Source organism: Musca autumnalis, unplaced genomic scaffold, assembly GCF_047663935.1.
Source record: "Musca autumnalis isolate F117 unplaced genomic scaffold, ASM4766393v1 scaffold_1, whole genome shotgun sequence".
Taxonomy (NCBI): Eukaryota; Metazoa; Arthropoda; class Insecta; order Diptera; family Muscidae; genus Musca; species Musca autumnalis.
The window spans coordinates 86,399,636-86,427,367 of NW_027411644.1; the positions used below are offsets into that span (position 1 = coordinate 86,399,636).

Here is a 27,732-nt window from a genome sequence, read left to right on the forward strand (position 1 = left end):
TGAAGGTAGATGTCAAAAAAATGTGTTTATTTCAAAGCAAAAACTAAAAAACAAAATTATGGATGAAAAATGTAAATATTTGTGGAATTTTTTGAACAATACATTGAATAATAATTTCGGAATGAAGTTGTGCTAAGAAAATATGAAAATTAGTAATGTTTGCAAAATTGTTTTGACATTCTTGTTACAGTTTGCTAATACATCTACCTTAATAATTCTCTCTCAAAATAAATGAGAGAATTTGGTGGGTGTTTTGACTTAGCCTCTCTGAGAGAGTATTTCCTTTGGTAAACAACGGGGGATGAACTGTTTAAAATGCACTTTATTAAAAGTTGTTCACCTATAAAGTGAAGGCTATTAATATTAAATAATTTTTTGTTTTGCAGAAATTCATATTTTTTCAACATGTATTTTAACGACTGCAAACACTAATTTTTGGTTAATGATAGCATGCATATGTATTTATTTTAATTCTAATTTTATCACAATTTCTCAAAACGACTGAAAAGGACATTTCCCAATTTCTCTTGTTATTTTGTGTAAAGAATGCTCACAATTATTTACTAATATCATTTTTCCTCTATAAACCGTCAATAAACAACAATTTTTTACATTTTAAACAAAAATACAATAAGAAATCTTCCATTTCGTTTGTTTACGATAGGCCATTTGGCTACGAGAAATTACTCGCAAATTTATGCTCAATTTCTCGATAATTTTACTCGATAACGAATGTTGTCATCCCAACTTTGAGTACTCGGGTCGAAACAACTCGATATCGAATCACGTAATTAGGCCCCTGATTGTTTCCAAATATGCTTAGAGCCCAAAATCATTACTTAGGGGTAGTTTACACTATATGTAAATGTCATATGACATGAAATTTTCCATCGTTATATATTCGCTAATATGTGCAATATTGGAGATTTTCCTTACGCCATTTACTCTGTGGGCCCACACTAGCAAAAATGTGAAAAAAAACTACGTCTCCACATTGCCTCCGTGGGTAGATATGGAATGTTTTTATTTCGTGTCATATGACATTTACATATAGTGTAAACTACCCCTTAGACACACTTCTCATCCTCATTAGGGTAAGGGCTGGGGATATACAAATCCGCATCATTGGCCTCGAGTTCGTTGTAAAATACTCTTCGTTCGTTGAAAAATATAGGGAAGATTTCGCTGCAACAACATTCTCCACAATTACTTACCTGCATTTCGCGGATCCAATATTTTTAAACATTTTTTGTTGAGCCGCTCAGCTAAAATGTTTTTCTTTAAATTGTACATTTTTTTAAATAGCCGGACTTCGGCCGGGGATTTAAAAAAGCAAATCTAGGGCACGGGAACAACATTTTTTTAATTTTTTTCTTAGTAGCTGGACTTTAATCAAGGGAATTTTTGAACTTCAAAGGACCATATCTCGGGAAGTATGGATTTCCCAAAAAGAAATTATGATCAGGAAGGTGAGATCTACATAAAAAAATGTTCATCACGATCGGAGCTGAGCGGCTCAACTCATCTTATGCCAAGAAATCCACAAGTATTTATAAGTCGGTAACAGTTTTAGTAAATTGCCGATTAAACCAAAATCCAAAACAAACATTTGGTCTGTTCCTTTACTTTTGAAAGTGGTAGAACCGGCAAAAGTAGCAAAAGTTGTAATCTGCTTCCATATGAATTGTATGGTGTCTGAAGTAAAGGAACGCTTTTCTAGTAAAAAGTTGTAAAACTTGAAGATTCTTGCACGTAAAGGAACAGAGCTATTATTTTCGCGCCGTTTTCAAACGGTAATAATGTAAATGCAACCCTGAGAGGGCATTGTTATGGCGAAAGAAAATTGTACATTCCCCTCCATCCACGCTCATTCGTAAAGAAAAAACTTTCATATTCCTCCATCCACGCCATTCGCATCGACCTAACAGCTGATTAAAAATGAAAAAGACCGGCCCTACCCCCGCCCTTCTAACTATTCATCATTGAAAACAGCAAATTCCAGATCGTGGTTTTGTTTTTGTTTTAATATTTGCCCCGTACTTGGGTTACGGGGTTAGCGAGCGATTATCAAAGAGGCCACTCAAGTCATAATACAAATTCAAGTGAAGAAGAAAGAAAAAAATTAGTATTTTTGCCAATTATAGCACAGAAAATGTCCAACAACTTATAAAGTGTAAACAATAAGAACAAGCCCTCAAAGTAATCCAATAATCCTCCATTAACAAAAGTGCAAAATGTTAAAAAGTGTAAAGATTTTCCAAAGAAAATATCATCTTGCTGAACTGTTGGCCAAAGTTACCTGCTGTATATTGTTAGTATATTCCATATTACCACATCGATTTGCTTCCCATTATGATTATTTGAGTCCTGAAGAAATACCCGAAGCTCTAGTGGCACAAGTGACCACCAACATATCGCAACAACACATGGAAGAGTGCCATTATGAAGATATTATTAATGAGAATCGTTTTATGTACACTCCCCAGTACAGTGATGAAGTACTGAAACCCGAAGAAATATTGGCAGGGGGCGAATATTTTCCAGAAGACTGTCGCGCCAAGTATAGCTCCGCAATTATAGTGCCTTATAGACAGCGAGAGCAACAATTGCACAAATTCCTCTCTTACATGCACAATTATTTACGGTTGCAAAAGGTACATTATCGTATCTTTTTGGTGGAGCAGTACGACCAGAAACCTTTTAATCGGGCGAAACTCTTTAATATTGGTTCTATGATTGCAGCGGAATTCGAATTTCCCTGCCTGATATTGCATGATGTTGATTTGATGCCATTAAATTTGGGAAGTTTGTATGCTTGTACGGAGCTCCCACGTCACATGTGTGCGGCCTTAGATATGTGGCGTTTTCATTTACCTTATCGTGGTTTATTCGGTGGAGTTGTGGCCATACGCACCCAACAGTTTCGCACCATCAACGGTATGTCCAATATGTACGAAGGATGGGGCGGTGAGGATGATGATCTCTTTGAACGTTTAAAATCACGAAATATTGATATATGCCGCTTTGCACCACATCTCAATGAGTATACAATGCTACGCCATAAACCTGAGAAGAAAAATGAAAATCGTGTAACCCTACTGCGATCGGGAGCGCTGCGTTTCAACACGGATGGTTTAAATTCATTGGTATATACCGAGAAGGATAGACGTATTCATAGTTTATTTACACATATTTTGGTGCAGACATAATGCAGAGAATGGAGTAAGTCGTAAGAAGAAGAAGTAGAAGAAAGGTAGGGCAATTAAGGATGGTTGATGACATGGGAGGAGGAGAAGCCTGTTTCGTAAGTGAGTAAACTTGGTTTTGTTGCAATTGAAGATTTTCGAGTCTAAAAGTTACTTTTTTAGTAACAACTTGTAAGTCTAACAGCAGTCCTTAATATAAGTATCCGAGTCACAATTAGATTATAGGAATTAATATTGGTATTAGGGGTTATTCTAAACGTAAAATCACCGTGAATTTTCTCTCTTCTTTAAGTTTAAACGGTGGAAAAACAAAACTCTTTAGGAATTTTTCATTCAGAATAACCACCACTAACTTTATATTGAAATTATTTTCGAAGTCTCTTTCTTTTTGATGATTAAAATTGTGCATCTATCCCCTAAAGTCCAAACATAAACTCTTTTAAAATTATCGGGTCGGAGTATAAATTAAGGGGACTCTACTGTACTAATCGACAAGATAACCTTCCAAACGTAATTACAGATAATCACTCATGTTTTTAAAAAATCACGTGAGTTGATCATCGCATACTTTGCGTTGGTTCTTCGTGTAGTTGCCTTCCAAACATGTACCAAAACTTCTGTACGTATGTATGTATGTATGTACATTAGGCCGGGGCGATTTGTATGGAAGGAAAAAAACCTTAATGGGCCCATCGCTTTTCTGATTCCTGGGATTGAACTGAGCAAAAAGTCCACTAGAGCATAGGTCTACGGTGAAAATCGAGCCTCCCGATTTTGACTTTAAGTTTTTTATCCACGTTTTTCAGACATTTTGGCATATAACAGCCAAACCATTGAGATTTTCGATCCAACACAAGGACAAAAATTGTAGCCAAGGCAGTAATTAATACATAGCAAAAGCATTGGAGCGCACCTTCATGCAGTTTTGGCCTTGAGAAGGTGCAAAATATCGATAAATGGCACTGTGGTACAAAAGTAGACCAGCAAAATATTCAAGCGTTTTGATGCAAAATTATTTATCGACATTTTTCGAAAAGTTTGCACCTTCTCAACTGCTGAAGGAGCGTTCCAATGCTTTCGCAATGTATAAGAGAGTTCTTAATTACTGTCTTGGCAACAATTTTTGTCCTTGTGTTGGATCGAAAATCTCAATAGTTTGGCTGTTATATGCCAAAATGTCTACAAAACGTGGATAAAAAAACTTAAAGTCAAAATCGGGAGGCTCGATTTTCACCGTAGACCTATGCTCTTTTTTGCTCAGTTCAATCCCAGGAATCAGAAACACGAAGGGCCCATTAAGGTTTTCAAATCGCCCTGGCCTAATGTACATACTTACATACATATACAGTGGTAATTGGCTAGGTAAGGTGGCCTAATATTCGCTTCAATAATTTTTATATGAAATAAATTTCGTAAACAACAGCCGAGAAACACTCAGCCTAGGTTGATGAGGGTATTTTCTCGTTCATACGATGATAATGTGCCTCATCGAAATAATGACTTTGGGCGCAAAGTATCTTTGGATGAAACCCACTTCAGACAATTTGAGTCGATTAAGCCCTGTCCGTGGTCTGTCTGGTTCGCATGATAACTCCAATCGGATCAACATATTTGGTATAAACTTTGCACCTCGTAATATTTCTTGAAAACTCAAATCAGGTTTTGCCACACAAAATTTTAACTTTGTAAAAGTGCAGTTCGAATTTCGGGTCGTTTTGTTTTGCGGTCTCAATTACTACGTTTGTTACGGGACCTTGTGTGCACTGAAGGACGCATCGCCGATGGTCCATAGCTAGCTCTGTCACCACTCAGGGAGGGTCCCAACCCTTTTTCCCAGCGCCAAGGCCCGTTCAATAATTTTCAAAAGTCATCATCAAAACACTACTACTCTACCAAATGCTTATCCAACAGAGTGGGAGGACTGTCCTAATGTCCTCCGAGCCGCCCTCCCAACCGTAGTCACCCGTTCATTTCACCGCCAGTGACCCCTTAAACCCGCCCTTACCACATCACCACCACATCTTACCTTCCCTTCCGTTTACTCTCTCCGATTATTCCATATCAATTAAAAACCTACTTTTCAAATCATAATAGTTTATTATCTAGTAAAAACAATGTCGAACAACGTATCTTATATTAACATAACCTAGGCATGCAATAAAATTAAACAAAGAAAAAAATAATAATACTAAACTTTTATGTCTTTCACTTATGGCCTACAGATTCCAGCTGCACACAAACTGGTATATTGAATTCCTTTTAAGGATAAAAAAAATCGAACGGTCTGGTGACCTTATGTTTCTGAACCTCTAATCGCGGGTAATAAGCTGTATTCAAAATACAAATTAAAAAAAATGATTATTCTGAAGGTTTATGTCGTTAAATTATCTTCACAAATAAACGATTTACATACATGTATATTAAAGCCTTTCCAACTTTGATTATTTTCGCATAAACTTAATTATCATCAATACTTCATTAACCTAATTACATCATAACCTAACTTCCCAAGAGGCAATCAAATATGCAAAATTGTCAATATGCGTTGGCCTGCGTCACAATGCGTTGGTATACGTTACTGATGTTCTGCTTCATAACCTATATGACTCCACGACTTCTGATGATTATCAAATTTCTCACAAATACTCTTACACAGTCCTGAAGGAGCTCCCTAAAGACACAAGTACATGCACATAAATTTCTGAATAATCACCGGGCTTAGAATATCATATAAGAATGGTCAAATCCTGCGCAGTCTAGATCAAATTATCGCCGTTAATTTTGATACCTCTAAGGATCACAAACAATTACAAAAAAAATATCCAATAAAATAAATACAAAAAAAAAAAACATACACTAACATATACTTAAAACAAAATCCTCAGCATGTACACTGGTAATAGTTAAAGGTAAGTCAATTTTTAAATTGTAATAGGATGATTGTCTTGTTCAACAAGTTTTTTTTTTTGTTGTCTTTTAAGCAAAGATTTCTCATCAAGGTACTCCAATATATGAGGCTGCCGGTTACGTTTTATTTGGCTACCATGGAATCACTTAAACTACTTGACTGACCTTTTTAAATCCTTTAGACTGTTCGGGCTTACTTTTACATCAAAAGGAATTAATAACAGGAATGGCTTGGTCCCCGTTCTGAAACGTCACGGCCACGCAGATTACGTAATCGATGGCCAGGGAATTACGCAACCTGCCCCACTGCACTTCAGTCTCTTTCTCGGTATAAAATTTGGTAGTAATATCTGACCTTTTTACTTTCGGAGCCAATCTAATTTCATTAAAAAAAATTAAAACAAACTATCACCATCAATTCACTTGGGCTTAATAGTGCTTAACTTGCCTTTTATCCTCATCTGCAGAATATATTTAATATACAACAGCCAGCCGTAGTTGATTCACTATTTCTATTGCCAATAATGAAACCGCCACCTTTAATTATAATCAACGCGTTTTATTATAGCACTTAATAAACCTTTACTAATTCTTCCACTCACTTGTTAAGGTATGTTAATTTTACTTGTGTTAAAAAAAATAACTTTGAAAAAAATTTTCTTTACATTAAGTGTTTGGAGTAACCACAAATGTCTTTGTATATTAATCTGGACTTTAACACCGAACATTAAGTTTCCAAATGACTTTATACAAGTCACGTATGCATCGATGAGCCCTAGAAAATTCTTTCTTATTTATTACATACATTCCGTAATTTATAACTTGAGCAATTTCTCATCAAAATTTAAAAAATAAGATCCTACTCTTACTTCATAATGAAGTTCATACGCATTTCCGTTTTTTCTTCTAAGAGAATTCTGGGCACTTATATGCCAAATTCCCTCTTTTAAATTTTGAGGTGATTTCTACACTAACAAACAGTGAGGCCCAACAACAACGTAGTGGCAACTACTTTTAGTACACATTTGACAACAACAGCTGACCATCTGTCAACAATAGTTTTGCCGGCTCTCGTGTATAGAGCAAAAACATTATTTATACTTTTATTTACTTTTAATTATTCTATGCTAATCAATTTTCTTTCTTTTTTCAGATCCCTCATCACTATGGTCAGCATGGACAATGGCAACCGGGGAATATACTGTGGAAACTTTCTCCAATAAATGTTTTCCACCCCACAGCACAAGGTTGTCATTGTATATGTCCACAGACGTCGAAAATTTACCAAGCTTTTCTGGGTTTGGGGAGAGTTACTGGCCACAAATATCATTAAAACTCTCCTCACCCATGGCTGTAACCACATAACACCACCCCAACGACTTGTTTGTGCCACCAACCGCACAAAATACTCTACGCCAACAGAAAAATCAAGAAAAAACATCTTTTTATTTACATGTGGATACGGCTGTTGCACCTTAGCACGTGAACAGCCGCTTCGGTGTATCCACAAGCTCCCCTAGCTTCCCCATCATGGCATTAAATTGGAAGCTAGGGTATTAAGGTGGGCTGGAGGCCGCCACGTAGGCGTTTAGGCCTCATTTCATGTTGGGGCTACGCGTAATTTTTTTTCGGCCGCAGGGGCGGACTCTGGTTTGCAAGGGCCCGCAACAAAACTCCAGCGCTGTCGAAGAATGACGACAGAGATGGTGTGCGCGGTCCTTTAGATTGCTGTAAGGGATTGTGTCCCAACGTGGGGAACTCCCACACCCTGAGATGTAGCCGGGCCTTTGCATGTCTTTAGGGAAGTAGTTGTTATCATGAATGTCGTATACTTTTGTAACAGTTTGTTTCGTTTCAGGTCGTTTGATGTAGATATGCCATTGTTCGGTTATTTACCCTTTTGGTTTGTGAGAGGATTTCCCAAACAGAGTTATAATTGGACACAGGGATATTAGTAATCCTGTACGAGAGATGTGAGTAGCAGTATAAAGGGTGTATAATTACTAATTGGTGTATAAATATGAGTAAAAAATGAGGACGTATACGAAACCGGAAAATCAGGTACATTTTATCACAGATATAATTTAGTTATATTGCACTATAAAGTTTCTTATGATCTATTAGGACAACACACACACATATGCTTAATCCTAATATATCACAGACCTTATTGCACTTAAACTTTTATATCTTTTACGTGATACGTACCTATAGGTTTTCCTTGTAAGTTTTCCAACTCATACATATTTTCACCTACTGGTTTTAATATGCGGCATTTCAAAAACTTTTTACAGAACTTTGCATTTATGTTCTTAGCAAAGTCTGATTGTACTATATTGCGTCGATATACTTCTTGGCCTGGTTTGAACTTAACCAATCGTGCTCTCTTGTTGTATCTCTCGGAACTTCTTTCATATGCTTTATGAAGGTTTTCCCTGATTTGGTTACGTAATATCTCTAGTTGCTCGGGTCTTTGTAACGATTTTATTTCGTGGTCGGACATGGACCTTAGTTTCCGCGCCAGGTTATAGTCTTGCCCGCTAGAAAACATATGGAAACCAAATAAGGCAAAGAAAGGCGTAACCCCTACAGCCGAGTGCACCGAATTTCTCAATGCACATTCAATTTCAGAGAGGTACATGTCCCAGTCTCTGTGGTCCTCTTCGAGGTAAGTCCTTATGGCTGTTATCACAGATTGATTCACCCGCTCTGAAGCATTTGATTGAGGTGAATAATATGCGGTTTTTATGTGTTTGATGTGATAAGTGTTTATCATATCTTCAAAGCTCTTAGAGGTGAATTGAGCCCCATTGTCGCTATGAATTAGTTCTGGCACCCCGAACTTATGGAATATCTCATCAGTTAGGAATTTGATCACGTTTCCCGCAGTGGCTTCACGCATAGCTTTGAGAAATGTGAATTTTGAAAAGTGATCCACAACTATGAATATATAACAATTACCTTTCCTTGATCGAGGGTACTTTCCTAGGAAGTCTACATACAACTTCTGGAAAGGCCTCTCCGTTATAACTTCATTGCCTATCGTTGGCAACATGTTTTGGTTACACGACTTTGTTTCATGGCATAATGTGCAGTTTTTGATGTATTGTTTGACTTGGCTAACCATACGTGGCCAGTAAAAGAATCTTTTTATTCTTTCTAGTGTCTTGCTGATTCCTCCATGAGATGATGTAGGGCTTTTGTGGGCTTTTTCAATGATCTCATGGGTTATGCCACTAGGTACCCAGAGTTTCCAAATGATATCATCTAGGTCATTACTGGGTAATGTCTTTTTAAATATATAACCGTCTTCAATTTTTAGGTCGGGCAAATTGTTCTGGTTCGAAGTTATGGTTTTTATTAAGTCCAAATATTCTTCACTTTCAAACTCCACTGTTTCAAAATCTAGCAGTTCATCCCTAGATATCTCTTCCACGCTTATTGGTGACCGTGATAACATGTCAGCTACGATATTTTCGGACCCTTTACGATGCTCTATGTCAAAGTCGTATGATTGGAGTTGCAACGACCAGCGTGCTAACCTCCCACTTAAATCCTTTAGGTTCATCAACCACTTCAAGGAAGCATGGTCGGTTATTACAGTAAATGGCATCATCTCCACATAGGGCCTGAATTTCTTGATTGCCATTACTGCCGCCAAACACTCCTTCTCCGTTACGCTATAATTCCTTTGACAGGCGTTAAGCTTTTGGGAGAAAAATGCTATTGGGTGTTCTTCTTTGTTATTTAGTTGATACAGAACTGCCCCAATGCCATAGTCGGATGCATCGCATTGTATGTAGAACCGTCTTGAAAAGTCCGCGTGCCGAAGCACGGGAGCCGACGTAAGGGCCTTTTTTAAATTTTCAAAGGATTCAACCGCTGAATCGTTCATTTCAAATTTCTTTGATTTCTTTAAGGTATCCGTTAATGGGGCTGATATCGACGCAAAGTCCTTTATGAACCGTCGATACCAGCCAGCGGTTCCCAAAAAGCTCCTTACTTCCCTAGGACTTTTAGGAATCTTTATGTTTTTTATGGCCATTACTTTATCGGGATCAGTTTTCAATTTTCCGTCTCCAATAATAAATCCCAAATATTTAAGTTCACGGAAACAAAACTGGGATTTCTTTAGCCCTATAGTTAGATTTGCATTCTTTAAGCAACTTGCAACTTCGGTCAGTAATCGTAAATGGTCGTCGAAGTCACTAGAGATGATCAAGAGATCATCTAAGTACACAAATACATTTTCTTTCAACCTCTGGGGAATGACGCGGTCCATCAACCTACATAAGCGCTGCGCCGCATTACAGAGCCCGAACGGCATTACCCTGAATTGGTATAGGGGCCTGCCGGGCACTGTAAATGCGGTGTAGGCTTTGCTCTGCTCATCCAGCTCGATTTGCCAGAAGGCATACTTTAAATCGACGCTGCTAATGTAATATGTTTCATCGATTCTGCTCAAGATCCCGTCAATGTTTTGAAGTGGATATGCATCCTTTATTGTAAGTTTATTTAATTTACGGGCATCTAGGCAGAATCGATTCTTTCCCGGTTTCTTCACTATTGTTGTCCGGTTACTCCACGGACTCTCGCTTTCCTCTATTACATTGAGCCTTAACATATTGTCGATTTCTGCATATACTATGGCTTGGACAGCTGGGGAGATTGGATAATAACGGTCCTTGACGGGTACTGCGCCCTCAACTAGGGTGATCGTATGTTTTTCGAGGCTAGTTCGGCCGAGACCTTTGTCTTCAAATGTGTCAAACCTTTTGATCACTATATCTAGTTGTTGCTGTTGTGTAGGTGACAATTCATGTGGCCTTAATTTACAGGGTTCCTTTTCATTTACAAGATCATTTTGAGCCTTTTCTATGTCCACTTCGTCTACCTTTATTATATCAGGAGCAAGTTTAAATAACCTCCAAAAATCTATACCGAGGTATAGCTCCTGTTCCAAGTCAGGACATAAAAAGAATTCCATCTCCTGCTGTGTATCATTGTAAAGTACCATAAGCTGTATTTTCCCTAAAATTCGGTGTTGTTGGCCTCCTGCTGTTGTTACTTTAGAAAACATCGGTTTTATCTCTACATCCAATGCCTCTATGAACTCCCTGCAATTCTTCCCCAATACACTCACAGTTGCCCCGGTATCTAGCAATCCCCGCATTCGAACCCCATTAATTTCCACATTGGCAAATACTCTTGGATCTTTACGGGCGCTTAGTCTACCGATGACCTCTATTAAGAGTTTTACCAATTTTTTCTTTTCATTAAACTTTCTCCTGACCTTCGGAATTGGCCTCTGGGGTTCGTTGGGTTGTACGCTATCATGCTCAAAAATCTCAGATCTAATCTTCTCATAATGGTCTTTCCTAACTTCTAGGGGTAAATAATGTCTATAGCTAGAATAATTGACTAAGTTATTTGCTTGAGTAAATGTTCCAATTATCGTCTTCTTTTCTTTCAGATTGTATTCTGGGGGTTTTCCGCCGGACGTGGTCCCCCCGCAGTTTCCACGCCCTTGTTCCGGTTTCCCTGTTTGCAACTCTGACAACTCGGGGTAGGTGTACCTGGATTCCCACAGCGGTAACAAAACAGTGACCTCACCGTGGATTCACAATTCCAGAACGTATGTCCAAGTTTGTGACAGTTCCAGCAGCTTGAATTAGTTTTTGGATTTCGGTCATACTGAATGGCCGCAATCTCCTCACTACTATTTTCTCCTGGTAAGTACTCTGAAGGATCTGCAAATATCTCATTTACTTGTCGATATTGTCGCGGTGGTTGAGTTAACCCATTGGCCACCCTCCGAGGAAAATTTTTTTCAGCCTCATTACATTCCACCCTTAATTGCTCTACAGAGGACACCTGAATGGGATAAACAATCTTTGCGATATGTTCCTTTACATTTTTCTTCATGATCTTGATCATATCGAATTCCATGATTGGTTGTACTAATTTTGCTCTGAGTTGCCCCATTAAATGAAAGTAAGTGTCAACCGATTCATTTTGTTGTTGTTTCCTCTGAACTAGGTCAGTTAAAATTTCAAAATTTGACCTAGATGATTTATACTGACCTAATAGACCATGTTTTAGCTCCTCCCAGTCATGGTATTTATGGGTTTTTTGGAAGAGCCAATACCAAGACTCGGCAGGGCCAGTAACTAACAATGGAAAATCTCGTATGACTTCAGACCACGGTATTTTATACTGCCACTGAAAGTATTCTAGGCGGTATACAAATTCCTCGACTCCTAAACCACGACTCCCATCAAAAACAAGACCCAATTTATTAATCCTAGTTATGTTCTGATCTCTTCTCTGTCCATCCGGGATACCCGGAAATGGATTTTGTGGTACTTGTTGTCCACCACTTGCTCCCTCTTGCCGCATTGGCACACCATTTCCGGTTGTTTCCTGACGAATATTGTTTCCATTTACAGGGACGGTCGCTGACACCTGAGGGCCTTTATTCATGGCTAAATTTTGTATTGCTTTTGTTAAGTCATTCAGAGTATTTTTAATTTGCATCACTTCATTTTCTACTGTCTCCAACTTATTTTTCAGCTTCGACTGGTTGCTCTCAGCTATAGGCGGTCGAACCGCGGTAGAACCTACATGTGCACTTTGTGGCTGCTGTGTATTTGGTACCCCCGTTGCCCCCTGCATGAAATCGGTTATTATCGTTTGAGACAAGTCTCGGAACTGGGCATCGTTAAGGACACTGTTTGTTGGCTCAGTCATGTTCACAGTGATCTTGTCCTTCTTCTTTTTTTCTTCTATGTAAGTGGATCTATTTAAGTCAAAAATTTCCGGTCTAATTCTTTTTCTATTTCCAGATTTGGACCTCGTAATCATCCCCTTTTGAATTTCTGATTGTCAACAAAGCCTTTTTGGAGTGTCAACTATTCCTAATAATCCGTCTGCAAGTTAGGTTATCTTTTTAAATTCAAATTTTATACATCTATTTGGAAGGTGTAGTAACATGGGTGGTGATGTTTGCGGTTTATGTTTTATTTTTTTTTTTTATTTTATTTTTTTGGCCTTAATATTCACTCTGCCTGAAACATAAATCAGTTCTACATATCAAGTGTATATGTCTGAATGGTGGATGGTGTAAATCGCCTCTTTACTAACACGATTTTTATTACGTTCGTCACTATAGATACTACAGTCCTCTAAACGATATTTAGAGCGGTTATCCCTTGGGAACTGAACCAGTCCCAACCACCATTCTACGCTGAAACTACTTATCTCAACTAATACCCTATATTTTAGTGCAAATACTTCAAGTTTCTCTTCTTTGAGTATGTCACCATATACAGTGTATTTTGAATTGGTCATATCTTTTGCTGATCTACGGTATCCTATACAAGACTCTCGCACAACAATTCTGCAATACAGCTAGAATGGCTACGAGCGTATTGGCATATTCACTTTCGATCATAGAGGATATGTTGGGCTATTGAGTCTCCTACTGGGCTATTTTCTCGTGTTTCGGTCTTCTACACTAATCAAACCGGGTTTAAACCCGGTTATCATTCGATTGGGCGCCATATTGTTACGGGACCTTGTGTGCACTGAAGGACGCATCGCCGATGGTCCATAGCTAGCTCTGTCACCACTCAGGGAGGGTCCCAACCCTTTTTCCCAGCGCCAAGGCCCGTTCAATAATTTTCAAAAGTCATCATCAAAACACTACTACTCTACCAAATGCTTATCCAACAGAGTGGGAGGACTGTCCTAATGTCCTCCGAGCCGCCCTCCCAACCGTAGTCACCCGTTCATTTCACCGCCAGTGACCCCTTAAACCCGCCCTTACCACATCACCACCACATCTTACCTTCCCTTCCGTTTACTCTCTCCGATTATTCCATATCAATTAAAAACCTACTTTTCAAATCATAATAGTTTATTATCTAGTAAAAACAATGTCGAACAACGTATCTTATATTAACATAACCTAGGCATGCAATAAAATTAAACAAAGAAAAAAATAATAATACTAAACTTTTATGTCTTTCACTTATGGCCTACAGATTCCAGCTGCACACAAACTGGTATATTGAATTCCTTTTAAGGATAAAAAAAATCGAACGGTCTGGTGACCTTATGTTTCTGAACCTCTAATCGCGGGTAATAAGCTGTATTCAAAATACAAATTAAAAAAAATGATTATTCTGAAGGTTTATGTCGTTAAATTATCTTCACAAATAAACGATTTACATACATGTATATTAAAGCCTTTCCAACTTTGATTATTTTCGCATAAACTTAATTATCATCAATACTTCATTAACCTAATTACATCATAACCTAACTTCCCAAGAGGCAATCAAATATGCAAAATTGTCAATATGCGTTGGCCTGCGTCACAATGCGTTGGTATACGTTACTGATGTTCTGCTTCATAACCTATATGACTCCACGACTTCTGATGATTATCAAATTTCTCACAAATACTCTTACACAGTCCTGAAGGAGCTCCCTAAAGACACAAGTACATGCACATAAATTTCTGAATAATCACCGGGCTTAGAATATCATATAAGAATGGTCAAATCCTGCGCAGTCTAGATCAAATTATCGCCGTTAATTTTGATACCTCTAAGGATCACAAACAATTACAAAAAAAATATCCAATAAAATAAATACAAAAAAAAAAAACATACACTAACATATACTTAAAACAAAATCCTCAGCATGTACACTGGTAATAGTTAAAGGTAAGTCAATTTTTAAATTGTAATAGGATGATTGTCTTGTTCAACAAGTTTTTTTTTTTGTTGTCTTTTAAGCAAAGATTTCTCATCAAGGTACTCCAATATATGAGGCTGCCGGTTACGTTTTATTTGGCTACCATGGAATCACTTAAACTACTTGACTGACCTTTTTAAATCCTTTAGACTGTTCGGGCTTACTTTTACATCAAAAGGAATTAATAACAGGAATGGCTTGGTCCCCGTTCTGAAACGTCACGGCCACGCAGATTACGTAATCGATGGCCAGGGAATTACGCAACCTGCCCCACTGCACTTCAGTCTCTTTCTCGGTATAAAATTTGGTAGTAATATCTGACCTTTTTACTTTCGGAGCCAATCTAATTTCATTAAAAAAAATTAAAACAAACTATCACCATCAATTCACTTGGGCTTAATAGTGCTTAACTTGCCTTTTATCCTCATCTGCAGAATATATTTAATATACAACAGCCAGCCGTAGTTGATTCACTATTTCTATTGCCAATAATGAAACCGCCACCTTTAATTATAATCAACGCGTTTTATTATAGCACTTAATAAACCTTTACTAATTCTTCCACTCACTTGTTAAGGTATGTTAATTTTACTTGTGTTAAAAAAAATAACTTTGAAAAAAATTTTCTTTACATTAAGTGTTTGGAGTAACCACAAATGTCTTTGTATATTAATCTGGACTTTAACACCGAACATTAAGTTTCCAAATGACTTTATACAAGTCACGTATGCATCGATGAGCCCTAGAAAATTCTTTCTTATTTATTACATACATTCCGTAATTTATAACTTGAGCAATTTCTCATCAAAATTTAAAAAATAAGATCCTACTCTTACTTCATAATGAAGTTCATACGCATTTCCGTTTTTTCTTCTAAGAGAATTCTGGGCACTTATATGCCAAATTCCCTCTTTTAAATTTTGAGGTGATTTCTACACTAACAAACAGTGAGGCCCAACAACAACGTAGTGGCAACTACTTTTAGTACACATTTGACAACAACAGCTGACCATCTGTCAACAATAGTTTTGCCGGCTCTCGTGTATAGAGCAAAAACATTATTTATACTTTTATTTACTTTTAATTATTCTATGCTAATCAATTTTCTTTCTTTTTTCAGATCCCTCATCACTATGGTCAGCATGGACAATGGCAACCGGGGAATATACTGTGGAAACTTTCTCCAATAAATGTTTTCCACCCCACAGCACAAGGTTGTCATTGTATATGTCCACAGACGTCGAAAATTTACCAAGCTTTTCTGGGTTTGGGGAGAGTTACTGGCCACAAATATCATTAAAACTCTCCTCACCCATGGCTGTAACCACATAACACCACCCCAACGACTTGTTTGTGCCACCAACCGCACAAAATACTCTACGCCAACAGAAAAATCAAGAAAAAACATCTTTTTATTTACATGTGGATACGGCTGTTGCACCTTAGCACGTGAACAGCCGCTTCGGTGTATCCACAAGCTCCCCTAGCTTCCCCATCATGGCATTAAATTGGAAGCTAGGGTATTAAGGTGGGCTGGAGGCCGCCACGTAGGCGTTTAGGCCTCATTTCATGTTGGGGCTACGCGTAATTTTTTTTCGGCCGCAGGGGCGGACTCTGGTTTGCAAGGGCCCGCAACACGTTGCAGGTTTTTCTTTTTTTTTTTGTGGGTGGAAAGTCGATACTTCCAGAGATACAAATGAACATTATTGATGAGCACCTGAATTGATTATCCGAAAATTTGCACTTCGTAAAATTTCTTCCAAATGTGCATAAAGTTTCACGAATGTCTACGTGAGATAACACGTTCGATTATATCCCCCACAAAAGTACAAAATTTTCGCATAAGTGGAGTTTAAGGACTGTCCACGATTGAGCAAGTCCATGATTCCTGACATAGTGGTTAGGTTAAAGGACGTGTAGCTCTCAAAATTGACAACAACTTCACTCGAAGACCTTATGATTTTCTGTATTTTGGTCGTTTGAAAACTGGCTACCCGATAGCTTTGTTCTAAAAGCAGCATGAAGTGGCCAAGGTTGTCTTCATCGAGTTGTCGATTGCAACATCGAAGATCCGCGATGCACCAAAAAAAATGTACCGGGGTTATCGGAACCGCTACGCAACATGTTGCCAAAAGTTAAAAAATGATCCCAGACGAGTTCTTAAACTGCACTCTTTCCAAACTTTGTGTGGGAGGTACCCGAAAGAGTGGTCCAATGTAGATAATATTTGGACATAATTCGAGTCTGTCAGAAGTAATACCATGTACACCGTTTGGACCAAATCGGTTTCTCCCTTCGGAGGATATCTTACATACTACCCAGTTTAGTTGGGGCCGGTAGGCTTTGGGCCATAATCCCAGGAAGGACTTACCCCCCAAAAATTTGCGACGCCGTAGCAGAGTCCTCAAGAAGAATTTTTTGCAGATTGCAAAACGATACGAGAAAAGCTGTTAAACTGTACTTCTTTCCAAATTTTGTGTGGGAGGTAGAGTTTGGGAATTCCTGACTTTTTTTCATTCCCGGGAAATCGGGAATACAAATTTCTCATTCCCGGGAACCCGGGAATTCCCGGGACTATGAGAAATCGAGTTTGTGGGGCATAGGCGTGACAGAGAGCAAACATAAAGGAAATAACTGCTCCTTATATGTATAGTTGTATGATTAGTTATCTCTTTGGAACAATATGGAACAATATTAACGACGATGCGCCAAAATCTTGAAAGTACCAATACATCATATATGGCTGTTGTTCAAGCCAACCAATTCTTCCTGAATAATTTGCGGAGATTATATAACTTGCTGTTTCCCACGACCATCCTCGCAAAGGCTTCGTTCATATCAAAGATTGCTGTGCGACTCTATTTTTTAGGTCAATGATATGGGGAGTTCTGTTTATGGTTCACAGAGCGTGTCGATCATAGAATAAATCCGTTGATAAAGGATTTTTACAAGGTTGACCTTTTGTGTACAAAGCTTCACAATTGCACCACAGTGACACCAAAGATATAGAGGCGAACTTATATGAAAATACATACTATAGTTATTACTGACTTCCATTCCTAATATACACGATTTGCCACTTAAGGCCTCGACACATAAGAGGCACGGCATTCTTGCTGAAGTCATATCTTATAAAAGACGAAAGACCAAGTTCGACCTAATAAACAGATTTCAGAATCACATTTGAATTAGGTCGAACTTGGTCTTTAGTCATTTACCAGATATGACTTAAACAAGAATTCCATGCTTCTTATGTGTCGAGGCCTTTACACATTATACAGTAATTTTGGAGAAAACAACAATTCGAATCGGTCACAGAGTTTATATCTTAGCAAATTAATATATATACTTCAAGAATGCCATTAATAACAAGTGAGCAAAGGTTATAGTCGGGACGGGGCCGACCATGTGATACCCTACACCACTACCCCTGTGCATAAGCTTTTCACTGGGAAACATTTCTTTTAGGGAATATAAACCGACTACCAACCAAATAATATGCCTCTTTGGGACCCCCATAAGCAACCAAAATTTCGTGACCATCCAATCAAAATTACGACCTGTAGCTTGATTGCAAAAAATGGAAGAATTGGATGCATTACCGACTATTGCGGTATCTCCCTTGTTTGACCACCTTCGCCAACCTGCTTTACACCAATGTAAAGGTAATATTTTCTTCTTCCATTGACAGGCTTTGCCGTTGGAATACCCCTACTAGAAGCCAATATATTCACAAAGAATAAAACTTTGAATTTGTCTCCAAATGAGTTTTTCCCATTCCGACCCCTAAATATTATCCGACTATCACCAAAATCAATAGGCTTCTTCCTATGTGGGACCCGCATCAACTCCCAAAAAATTCGTGACGATCCGATCAAAATTGCGACCTCTAGCGTGATTACAAACAAATCGGGAAATGGGATGCAGTGCCGACTATTGCGATATCTCTGTTGTTTGAGCAGCTAAGACAACCTCCTTTACATCGTTGTAAAGGTGATATTTTCTACTTTCCTTGCCAGGTTTCGCTTTTGGTATACCTCTTAAAAAACAGAGATATTGGCTTTGAAATAATACGTAGACCTTTTCTACAAATAAGTTTTTGCCCATTCCGACCCCTGAAATTATCCGACCATCATTAAAATCAGTATGCTTCTTCCTCTGTGGGACCCCCATTACTTACTTACTTAGCTGGCCCATTACAGAACATTTGTTCTATAGGCCGAACTAAGAAGAGATCTCCATTCCTCTCTATTTGTTGCTTTGCTCTCTGGAATACCGCGCCTTGTCATCTCATCATCCACTTGTTTGCGCCATCTATTCCTTGGCCTGCCAATTCTGCGTGCACCGCCATGTGGCATGTATTCATACGCCTTTTTAGTGGGTTCATCATCGCTCATTCTTTTGATATGGCCTAGCCAACGCAATCGCTGCATCTCGATACGTTTAACAATATTGATGTCGTTGTATAGCAGATACAGCTCGTGGTTCATGCGACGTCGATATTCACCGTCAACGCAGATTGGTCCGTAGATCTTTCGAAGAATTTTTCTCTCAAACACACCAAGCACTGCCATGTCTGCTTGCGCAAGTACCCAGGCTTCGGAGCCATACACATCACCCCCATTAACCCCCAAAATTTCGTGACCATCCGATCAAAATTGCGACCTGTAGCGTGATTACAAAAAAATCGGAAAATGGGATGCATTATCGACTATTGCGATATCTCCGTTATTTGGTTATCTACGTCGACCTAGTTTGCATCGTTGTAAAGACGGGATCTTCTACTTTCATAGTCAGGCTTTGCTTTTGGAAAATTTTCAACCAAAGCTGTGATATTTGTCAATATATTTAAAATCGCAAAAATGAAAATTGGGGTTTTATTTGCTACTACTGCGATATCTTCGTTGGTTGATCACCTACGAGCACCTACTTTACATCATTAGAAAGGTGATATTTTCTACTTTCATTGTCAGGTTTTGCTTTTGGTATACCCCATATAGAAGCTGAGATATTGGCTTTGAAAAAAAACGTTGTCTTTTTATCCACCTATGTTTTTTGCCCTTTCCGACCCCTAAATATTATCCGACCACCACCAAAATCAATAGGCTTCTTCCCCTCCGGGACCCCCATCAACATCCAAAATTTCGTGACGATCCGATCAAATTTGCGACCTGTAGCGTGATTACAAGGTTTAGATGGACAGACGGACAGACGGACGGACGGACGGACTGACGGACGGACACACATTGCCAGATCGACTCAGCTCGTCGAGACATTCATTTTGGTATATATAAGTATGGGTCTACGACCATTATTTCGATGCGTTACAAACTTTTTGGCCAAAACCAACTTATAATACCCTCCCCACATAGTGGTGTAGGGTATAAAAATATGGACAACAAGGAAATGACTCCAAAAAGTTCAGAATTATGTGAGGTTATACAGACTTCGAATTCCAGAAAAAGCAATAATTATTGAGAGGCCACATGTATGTACTTTACACGAATTATCGCGATTGTTACTATGGACCCTAAGTTTGTTACAAATGATCGGGAATTACGAATTATCGGGACATGAATAATCGCTATTCTACTATATTTTCAACATTAAATAACTATAAGACAAATAATATAAGACTTATATATGAAAAAATACAAATACCCGTATTCCCGGGAATTTCAAAAAAATTTCCTGGAAAATCCCGTCCGAAAAATAATCGAGAATCCCCGGAAATCCCGGGTCGGGAATTCCCGACCAGAAACTCTAGTGGGAGGTATACGAAGGCGTACACCGCTTTAATCCATATCGTCCATTTCGTCAAACATAATTGGGGTCTAAAACCATTATTTCGATGAGGCACAATTTTGGTGGTATCAAAGTGTTATAATAACATTTCCTCAAAATACACATCAAGTCCGAAGATTGACTTTATCGATCAAATCCATCGGGTACCTTCTCCAAAAAAGTTCAGTTTAAGAGCTGTTTAAGGTCGGAGTACCACGTTGTTGCAATGGTTAGTATGTGTCATCACAAATTTTAAACAGGGGCAAAAACCTCTACGTCTAATTTTGCCTTATATTTCCTGAGTATTTTTCATGTGGTATCGTTGTATATTTTGTCCATACTCCTTGAGATATTGACCAGATAAAACCCTACGGCCGTAAACTAAAATGCCTGGTAACCACAAAATAAAAATTGCCTGAAAGGCCCAAATTTTACGATGTTATATTTATTTTCAACATAAATTAACTTCGAAGATGGACTTGACCGGGCTACTCCACGGCTAATCCCCCTTTAAAAGTTCAAATTTTTGAGTTTAAAGGCCTGTTTATGTACACATGTCGATAAAAAAAATGAATGCGTAAGAAAAATTACCAAATTTGAGTGTGTTTTTCAAATTTGTTTTTTGTTTTGAAGCAAAAGTAAAGGAAATAATATTTCCAAAACTAAAGTTTGGATGTATTTCTTGCGCACACATTTTCGTTTCAAAATACATAAACAGGGGGTAAATGCAGTTTAAGGCCACTTTGCGAATACCTATATGTTATTTTTTACAGCAGACAGTGCTTGTGGTTCTGATTTCAATGTTATAATATAAGGAAAGACCATACTTCCCGGAAAAATGAACCTGAAAAAGTTCAATACCTTTCATCCATCACTAAAAAAGTGCTTCTCGCAACCCTCTGGAACCTCCCCTTTAAATTTGATAACAATAGTTTGTTAAGCCACTATTTCCCGAGACAGGGCTCCAAAACCTCGCAGCCAACAATTAAAATGTGTTTCTTCCAAAAATATAGGGAAATAGTTTCTAATCAAGTGGCCGGAGTTGGATTTTTTATTGAAACATATAGGACCACGCCACCTCCCCGAAACAATGTTTAGGGCACTTCTCGAAGAATTTTGAATTTTTACAGAGGGTAATCTTTGTGGTTCTGATTACAAGAATTCAATTACTTTTTGGCTGATACTTTCTTACTTGTTAAGAAAAATAAGTTTTCTCATGACTCCTAAGCAAACGCCTCAAACTTATTGTTTATGTTGAATGTTCTTCCGTTGCTTTATCTTAAAACCTTATAGTGATGACAGCAAACCCAAGTTTACCACAAGATCTCCCCCCCCCCCCCCCCCCCCCTCCTTACCACACTGTTAACTTTCAAGAAAGTATTCTATTATTAAAAAACTATACTCACATAATAATTTTTTCTACCAACTTCTTTTTTTTAAGCTAAAACCTTGCTAAGTAAAAAATGCCACAAACAAAGAAATCTTCTAGTCTGCTCTAAATACCACACGCCTACTATTGTAAATAGACTATTATATACAAAACAACATGCATATATACTCAGGGCAATCATAAATATTTCCCCCGGAATTTTCCGTACGGAAAATAATTTTAAAAAGTGATATTCCCTTAAAATCACCGAATCGATAAAAATATTCCCTTTTTGGACATAAATATGGAAATTAAAAATTATAAAATTGGGGAAAGGGAAAAAATTCCGCACGCAATTTTTATTCATGATTGCCCTGACTATGTATTTATATATGTTTTAACTTTAGATAAACTACTTAAAAGTATTTTTTTTTTCTTAAGAATCTTATTTATGAAACTCAAGCGAACACATTAAACGAATTTTTATAATAAAAAACTAATTATAAATAATATTTTGTATAAGAAAAAAAGTAAAACAACAAAAATTATAAACAAGTTTTTGTTTTTTTTTTCATTTATTGTTTTTTGCTGTTGATGTATGGATGGATCAAATACGGGTCCTCTATAAAATCCTAGTAATCTATAGAATAAATTGATAGAAAGAGCGGGAGAGTGGTAGAGAGTAGTAAATGTCGTCGTCTAGTGGAACCAATTTAGTGCTACAAAACAACAACGCTTTAATATTAAAGAATAAATAATTTATATTTAACAACAACAATATAGGCTAGTTAATTATTTTTAGATAAAGAAAATTAAATTAAAAGAGAATAAACAAACAACATCAAACACAAATATAAAACAATTTGTAGCAATGCTAAGCATGCATGCTGAAGGCTTTTTAAATTGTTTTAAATTTAGAAAGCCAACATCATTTTTAATGATAACGCAAAACATAAAGCAAATAAACAAAGAAACGTATTTTTAATAGCATACAAAAAACAATTATTAGTAATACATTTTTTTAGCCTACAGTTTTTTTCTTTTTCAATTATTTAAATACAAAGAAGACATTTTTTAAATGCAACATAAACACTCTTTAATACAACATAAACAAAAACAAAACAAAATTTGCAATAAAACACAAATACACCAAACCAAAAGAACAACAGCGCTCCAAAAAGCAAACGAAGGCAATAAATAGTAAAGAAAATTACTAAATAAATGTGTTTTACTGAATCAAGGATCGCAGGTGCCCATTGAAATGGTAGTATGACATTTGGAACAAGTTCACGCCTTTAAAAAAATCCAAGCCTTTAAATATTAATTTAAAAAACAACATTACTCTCAAAGGTAATGATGAAGTTAAGCCAATGGGGGAATACTCCAGACTTAAGCAATAATAATCCACACCTTTGGAAAAAAATTTTAAAAGAATCCACGCCTTTGAAACTGTTTTTAAAATCCCCGCCTTTGAGAAATATTTTTAAAATAATCCACGCCTTTGAAAATTATTTTTAAAAGAAAATCCAAGCCTGTAGAAATTAATTTAAAAAAACCCAAGCCTTTGCAAAAAATTATTTTTTAAATAATCCACGCCTTTGAAAAATATTTTTATAATAATCAACGCCTTTGAAAAATATTTTTAAAATAATCCATGCCTTTAAGAAATATTTTTAAAATAATACACGCCTTTGAGAAATATTTTCAAAATAATCCACGTCTTTGAGAAATATTTTTAAAATAATCCACGCCTTTGAGAAATATTTTTGAAATAATCCACGCCTTTTGAATTTTTTTTTTTTTAGATTATCCAAGTCTTTGGAATTTTTTTTTTTTAAATAATTTACTCCTTTGAGGAATATTTTTAAAATAATCCACGCCTCTGAAAAATACTTTTAAAATAATCTACGCCTTTGAAACATATTTTTTAAAATAATCCACACCTTTGGAAAATATTTCTAAAATAATCCAAGGCCTTGACAAGTATTTTTTAAATAATCCGCGCTTTTGAAAAATATTTTTAAAATAATCCAAGGTCTTGAAAAATATTATTAAAATAATCCACGCCTTTGAAAAATATTTTTAAAATACAGTAGAATCGCGATAATTCGTACCTCGATAATGCGTAATCTTCGATAATTCGTATGAGCCGTCGGTCCCTTGAAGCCATTTCCTTTGCATTTTAACCTCGCTAATTCGAAATCCTCGATAATTCGTATAAAATTGCTGGTCCCTTGAATTACGAATTATCGAGGTTCTACTGTAGTCATCGCCTTTGAAAAATATTTTTAAAATAATCCTCGCCTTTGAAAAATATTTTTAAAATAATCCTCGCCTTTGAAAAATATTTTAAAATAATCCAAGCTTTTGATATATATTTTTAAAAATAATCCAGGCCCTGGAAAATATTAAAAAAATCCACGCATTTGAAAAATATTTTTAAAATAATCCACGTCTTTGAAAAATATTTTTGAAATAATCCACGACTTACAAAATATTTTGAAAATAATCAGCGCCTTGAAAAATATTTTTAAAATTATCCACGCCTTTGAAAAACGTTTTTAAAATAATCCATGCCTTTGAAAAACGTTTTTAAAATAGTCATCGCCTTTGAAAAATATTTTTAAAATAACCCCCGTCTTTGAAAAACATGTTTAAAATAACCCACGCCTTTGAAAAATAAATTTGTTTTAAATAAGCCACGCCTTTTAAAAATATTTTTAAAATAATCCACGTCTTCGAAATATATTTTTAAAATAATCAACGTCTTTGAAAACTATTTTCAAAATAATCCACGCCTTGGAATAAAAAAATAGTTTTAAAATGATCCACGCCCATATTTTGCTTTTCAAAATAGTCAGGCTTATGTTTTAATATTTTATTAAAACAACTTTAATTTATTAGTGGGGAAAATTGGCGATGTCTACCATGGGGTAAGTCAGTTGGAAAAATATTTTTATAATAACAAAATGTTAAATAATCTACGAATTGGGAAAATAATTTTAAAAATAATCCAAACCTTTTTTTTTCGATTGTTTGAGTGGAGTATTCCCCCATTGGCTCAACTTCATTTATTACCCTCTATTACAGAGAGTAATGTTTTTCAAAACGAACTGACAGTGTTGCAAAATTTTACTGATCGCTACCAATATCATGATTTCATCCCGGCGAAGGGAATTATCAATTGGCTTCTCAGTTTTTGAAATGATGCCTTTTTAGCGAAAAAAAACCGAACTCTTTAAGTGTCTAGTATTCTCATATGAATGAGAATCACACTCACTTTTCGGCTTTTCCAAAGAAACACCAAAATCAAAATATTTTGCAACATGTCAGCACGTATCAACTAAGAATTCTTCGAATTCTGTGAGTTGAAAAGAACACCAACACAGTTGCCTGTGAGGTTGTTATTGGAATTTTGTTTTTTTTTTTTTTTTTTTTTTTTTTTTTTGTTTTTTAACAAAGCTCCATTCATTCGCCCGTGCCTCGGCTGTTTTTTGTTTGTTTTGTTTATTGTTGAAGTTCAATCTCATTTTCGATTGTTTGAGTGGAGTATTCCCCCATTGGCTCAACTTCATTTATTACCCTCTATTACAGAGAGTAATGTTTTTCAAAACGAACTGACAGTGTTGCAAAATTTTACTGATCGCTACCAATATCATGATTTCATCCCGGCGAAGGGAATTATCAATTGGCTTCTCAGTTTTTGAAATGATGCCTTTTTAGCGAAAAAAAACCGAACTCTTTAAGTGTCTAGTATTCTCATATGAATGAGAATCACACTCACTTTTCGGCTTTTCCAAAGAAACACCAAAATCAAAATATTTTGCAACATGTCAGCACGTATCAACTAAGAATTCTTCGAATTCTGTGAGTTGAAAAGAACACCAACACAGTTGCCTGTGAGGTTGTTATTGGAATTTTGTTTTTTGTTTTTTAACAAAGCTCCATTCATTCGCCCGTGCCTCGGCTGTTTTTTGTTTGTTTTGTTTATTGTTGAAGTTCAATCTCATTTTCGATTGTTTGAGTGGAGTATTCCCCCATTGGCTCAACTTCATTTATTACCCTCTATTACAGAGAGTAATGTTTTTCAAAACGAACTGACAGTGTTGCAAAATTTTACTGATCGCAAAATTTTACTGATCAGTAAAATTTTGCAACACTGTCAGTTCGTTTTGAAAAACATTACTCTCTGTAATAGAGGGTAATAAATGAAGTTGAGCCAATGGGGGAATACTCCACTCAAACAATCGAAAATGAGATTGAACTTCAACAATAAACAAAACAAACAATAATCCAAACCTTTGAAATATATTTAAAAAAATACACGCATTTAACAAATATTTTTCAAAAAAAATACATGCATTCGAAAAGCATTTAAAAAATCCACGCATTTTAAAAATAATTCTGAAAAAAATCCACCACTTTGAAAATATTTTTGAAAAAAAACCTTTTAAAAATATTTTGAAAAAGAATCGAAAAACATTTCTGAAATAATCCACGCCTTTGAAAAATATTTTTAAAATAATCCACACCTTTGAAAAATATTTCTAAAAAAATCCACGACTTTGAAAAATATTTTTAATTTGTAATTTTTAATTTGTCAAAGAGATGCGCGAGAGGAGTTCTTAAAAAGGACATTAAATAAATCTTCAACCATGTTATATGTTCCGAAAACATATATTTCCTTTATTTATTATTTATTAATTATTAAATACATGTACAGTTTTATATTAATGTATGATTAAAATATAATACATTTGTTTTTGTAATTTGTTAATTATTTTAGCTACACTACTATAAAACGCATAAAACGGTATTCTAAGTTTGTCTCCTTTTTTCATCGATAATGCATAAAGTTTTATTTGTCAATAATGATAGAGAATGTAAATGTTTTTTTTTTATTTAATTAAATAATTTTACTTTCGATCATACCGATTTTTTTTTTTGGCTGAGATCTTTTGATATATTCGAAAATAATACAATTTGATATCAAAACTGAGTAAATCGAAATCACTTTTGCTGGTCGACGAATTTCAACAACTCAAGACTTCTAAAAAAATTGTACGATGGGAAAAAAATATAGTAAGACCAAGTAAAAAAACATCGGCAAAACGACAGCAAAATACCCTCAGCCTATAACTGTTCAAAAACAAATATGAGTGGTGGACATTCCCCAATTTATAAAATATATAACATTTTCGTAGATGATAGTGAAGTTTTGGAAGTTCTAGCGAAAATTTGTAGTCGTCTAACAGACAAAGTCACCACAGCCTACAAAAAAAAAAAAAAAAAAACAATACTTATATTCCAAAAGAAATTAGAATATTGTGTATCGCTTGGATTGACCATGGGCCAAAAAAGGATTTTGGTAGTTCTTCTAAAACAAATCTAATAAAAGGAGAAAAGTTTCGGTACATGAGCCAAATAATCCACCTTGACACCTATAGCTGGAAGTGCGTTATAAAATAGTGATATAATAGTTGAAGATTTATACTCATGTGCTTCAACGAGAGCTGCAAGTGGATTAGATCTTACCACAATAACCTGCAACGACTCAAACAAAGTGAAGTGAGTTGCTTTTAAGCCCTGAAAGGGTAAAGCTGAAGGACACTGTGTCGTAACCACGTTCACAGACTAAGGAAGCTAAGGTGGCTGGACTGACAGAGAAATAATCATCTTTTGAGAAGACATACCAACGATTCA

General features: G+C 36.2%; 2 protein-coding genes and 1 long non-coding RNA gene across 3 annotated transcripts; 1 reads left to right on the forward strand and 2 right to left on the reverse strand.

Annotated features, from left to right (window-relative positions):
* The first annotated feature begins 1,978 nt into the window (after positions 1-1,978).
* beta4GalNAcTB (beta1,4-N-acetylgalactosaminyltransferase B) lies at positions 1,979-23,251 on the forward strand. Its single transcript, XM_073983990.1, has 2 exons — positions 1,979-3,253; positions 22,102-23,251. The coding sequence occupies exon 1, from the start codon at positions 2,235-2,237 to the stop codon at positions 3,207-3,209; it is 975 nt and encodes a 324-aa protein (XP_073840091.1). The 5' UTR covers positions 1,979-2,234; the 3' UTR covers positions 3,210-3,253; positions 22,102-23,251.
* Positions 5,290-7,785, reverse strand: LOC141402517 (uncharacterized). The gene is made up of 3 exons (XR_012412645.1): positions 6,716-7,785; positions 6,562-6,650; positions 5,290-6,489 (listed from the first exon to the last, which is right to left on the reverse strand). It is a non-coding gene; the product is annotated as an uncharacterized lncRNA (long non-coding RNA).
* Positions 8,845-15,706, reverse strand: LOC141402506 (uncharacterized). Its single transcript, XM_073983976.1, has 3 exons — positions 15,446-15,706; positions 15,292-15,380; positions 8,845-15,219 (listed from the first exon to the last, which is right to left on the reverse strand). Exon 3 carries the CDS (start codon positions 12,975-12,977, stop codon positions 11,583-11,585), a length of 1,395 nt encoding a protein of 464 aa, XP_073840077.1. The 5' UTR covers positions 12,978-15,219; positions 15,292-15,380; positions 15,446-15,706; the 3' UTR covers positions 8,845-11,582.
* Positions 23,252-27,732: the final 4,481 nt, after the last annotated feature.

What these genes read in the sequence shown, in the direction of transcription:
- beta4GalNAcTB (XM_073983990.1), top strand. Translation starts at nt 2,235, where the DNA reads ATGTTAAAAAGTGTAAAGATTTTCCAAAGAAAATATCATCTTGCTGAA.
- LOC141402506 (XM_073983976.1), bottom strand. Translation starts at nt 12,977, where the DNA reads ATGATTACGAGGTCCAAATCTGGAAATAGAAAAAGAATTAGACCGGAA.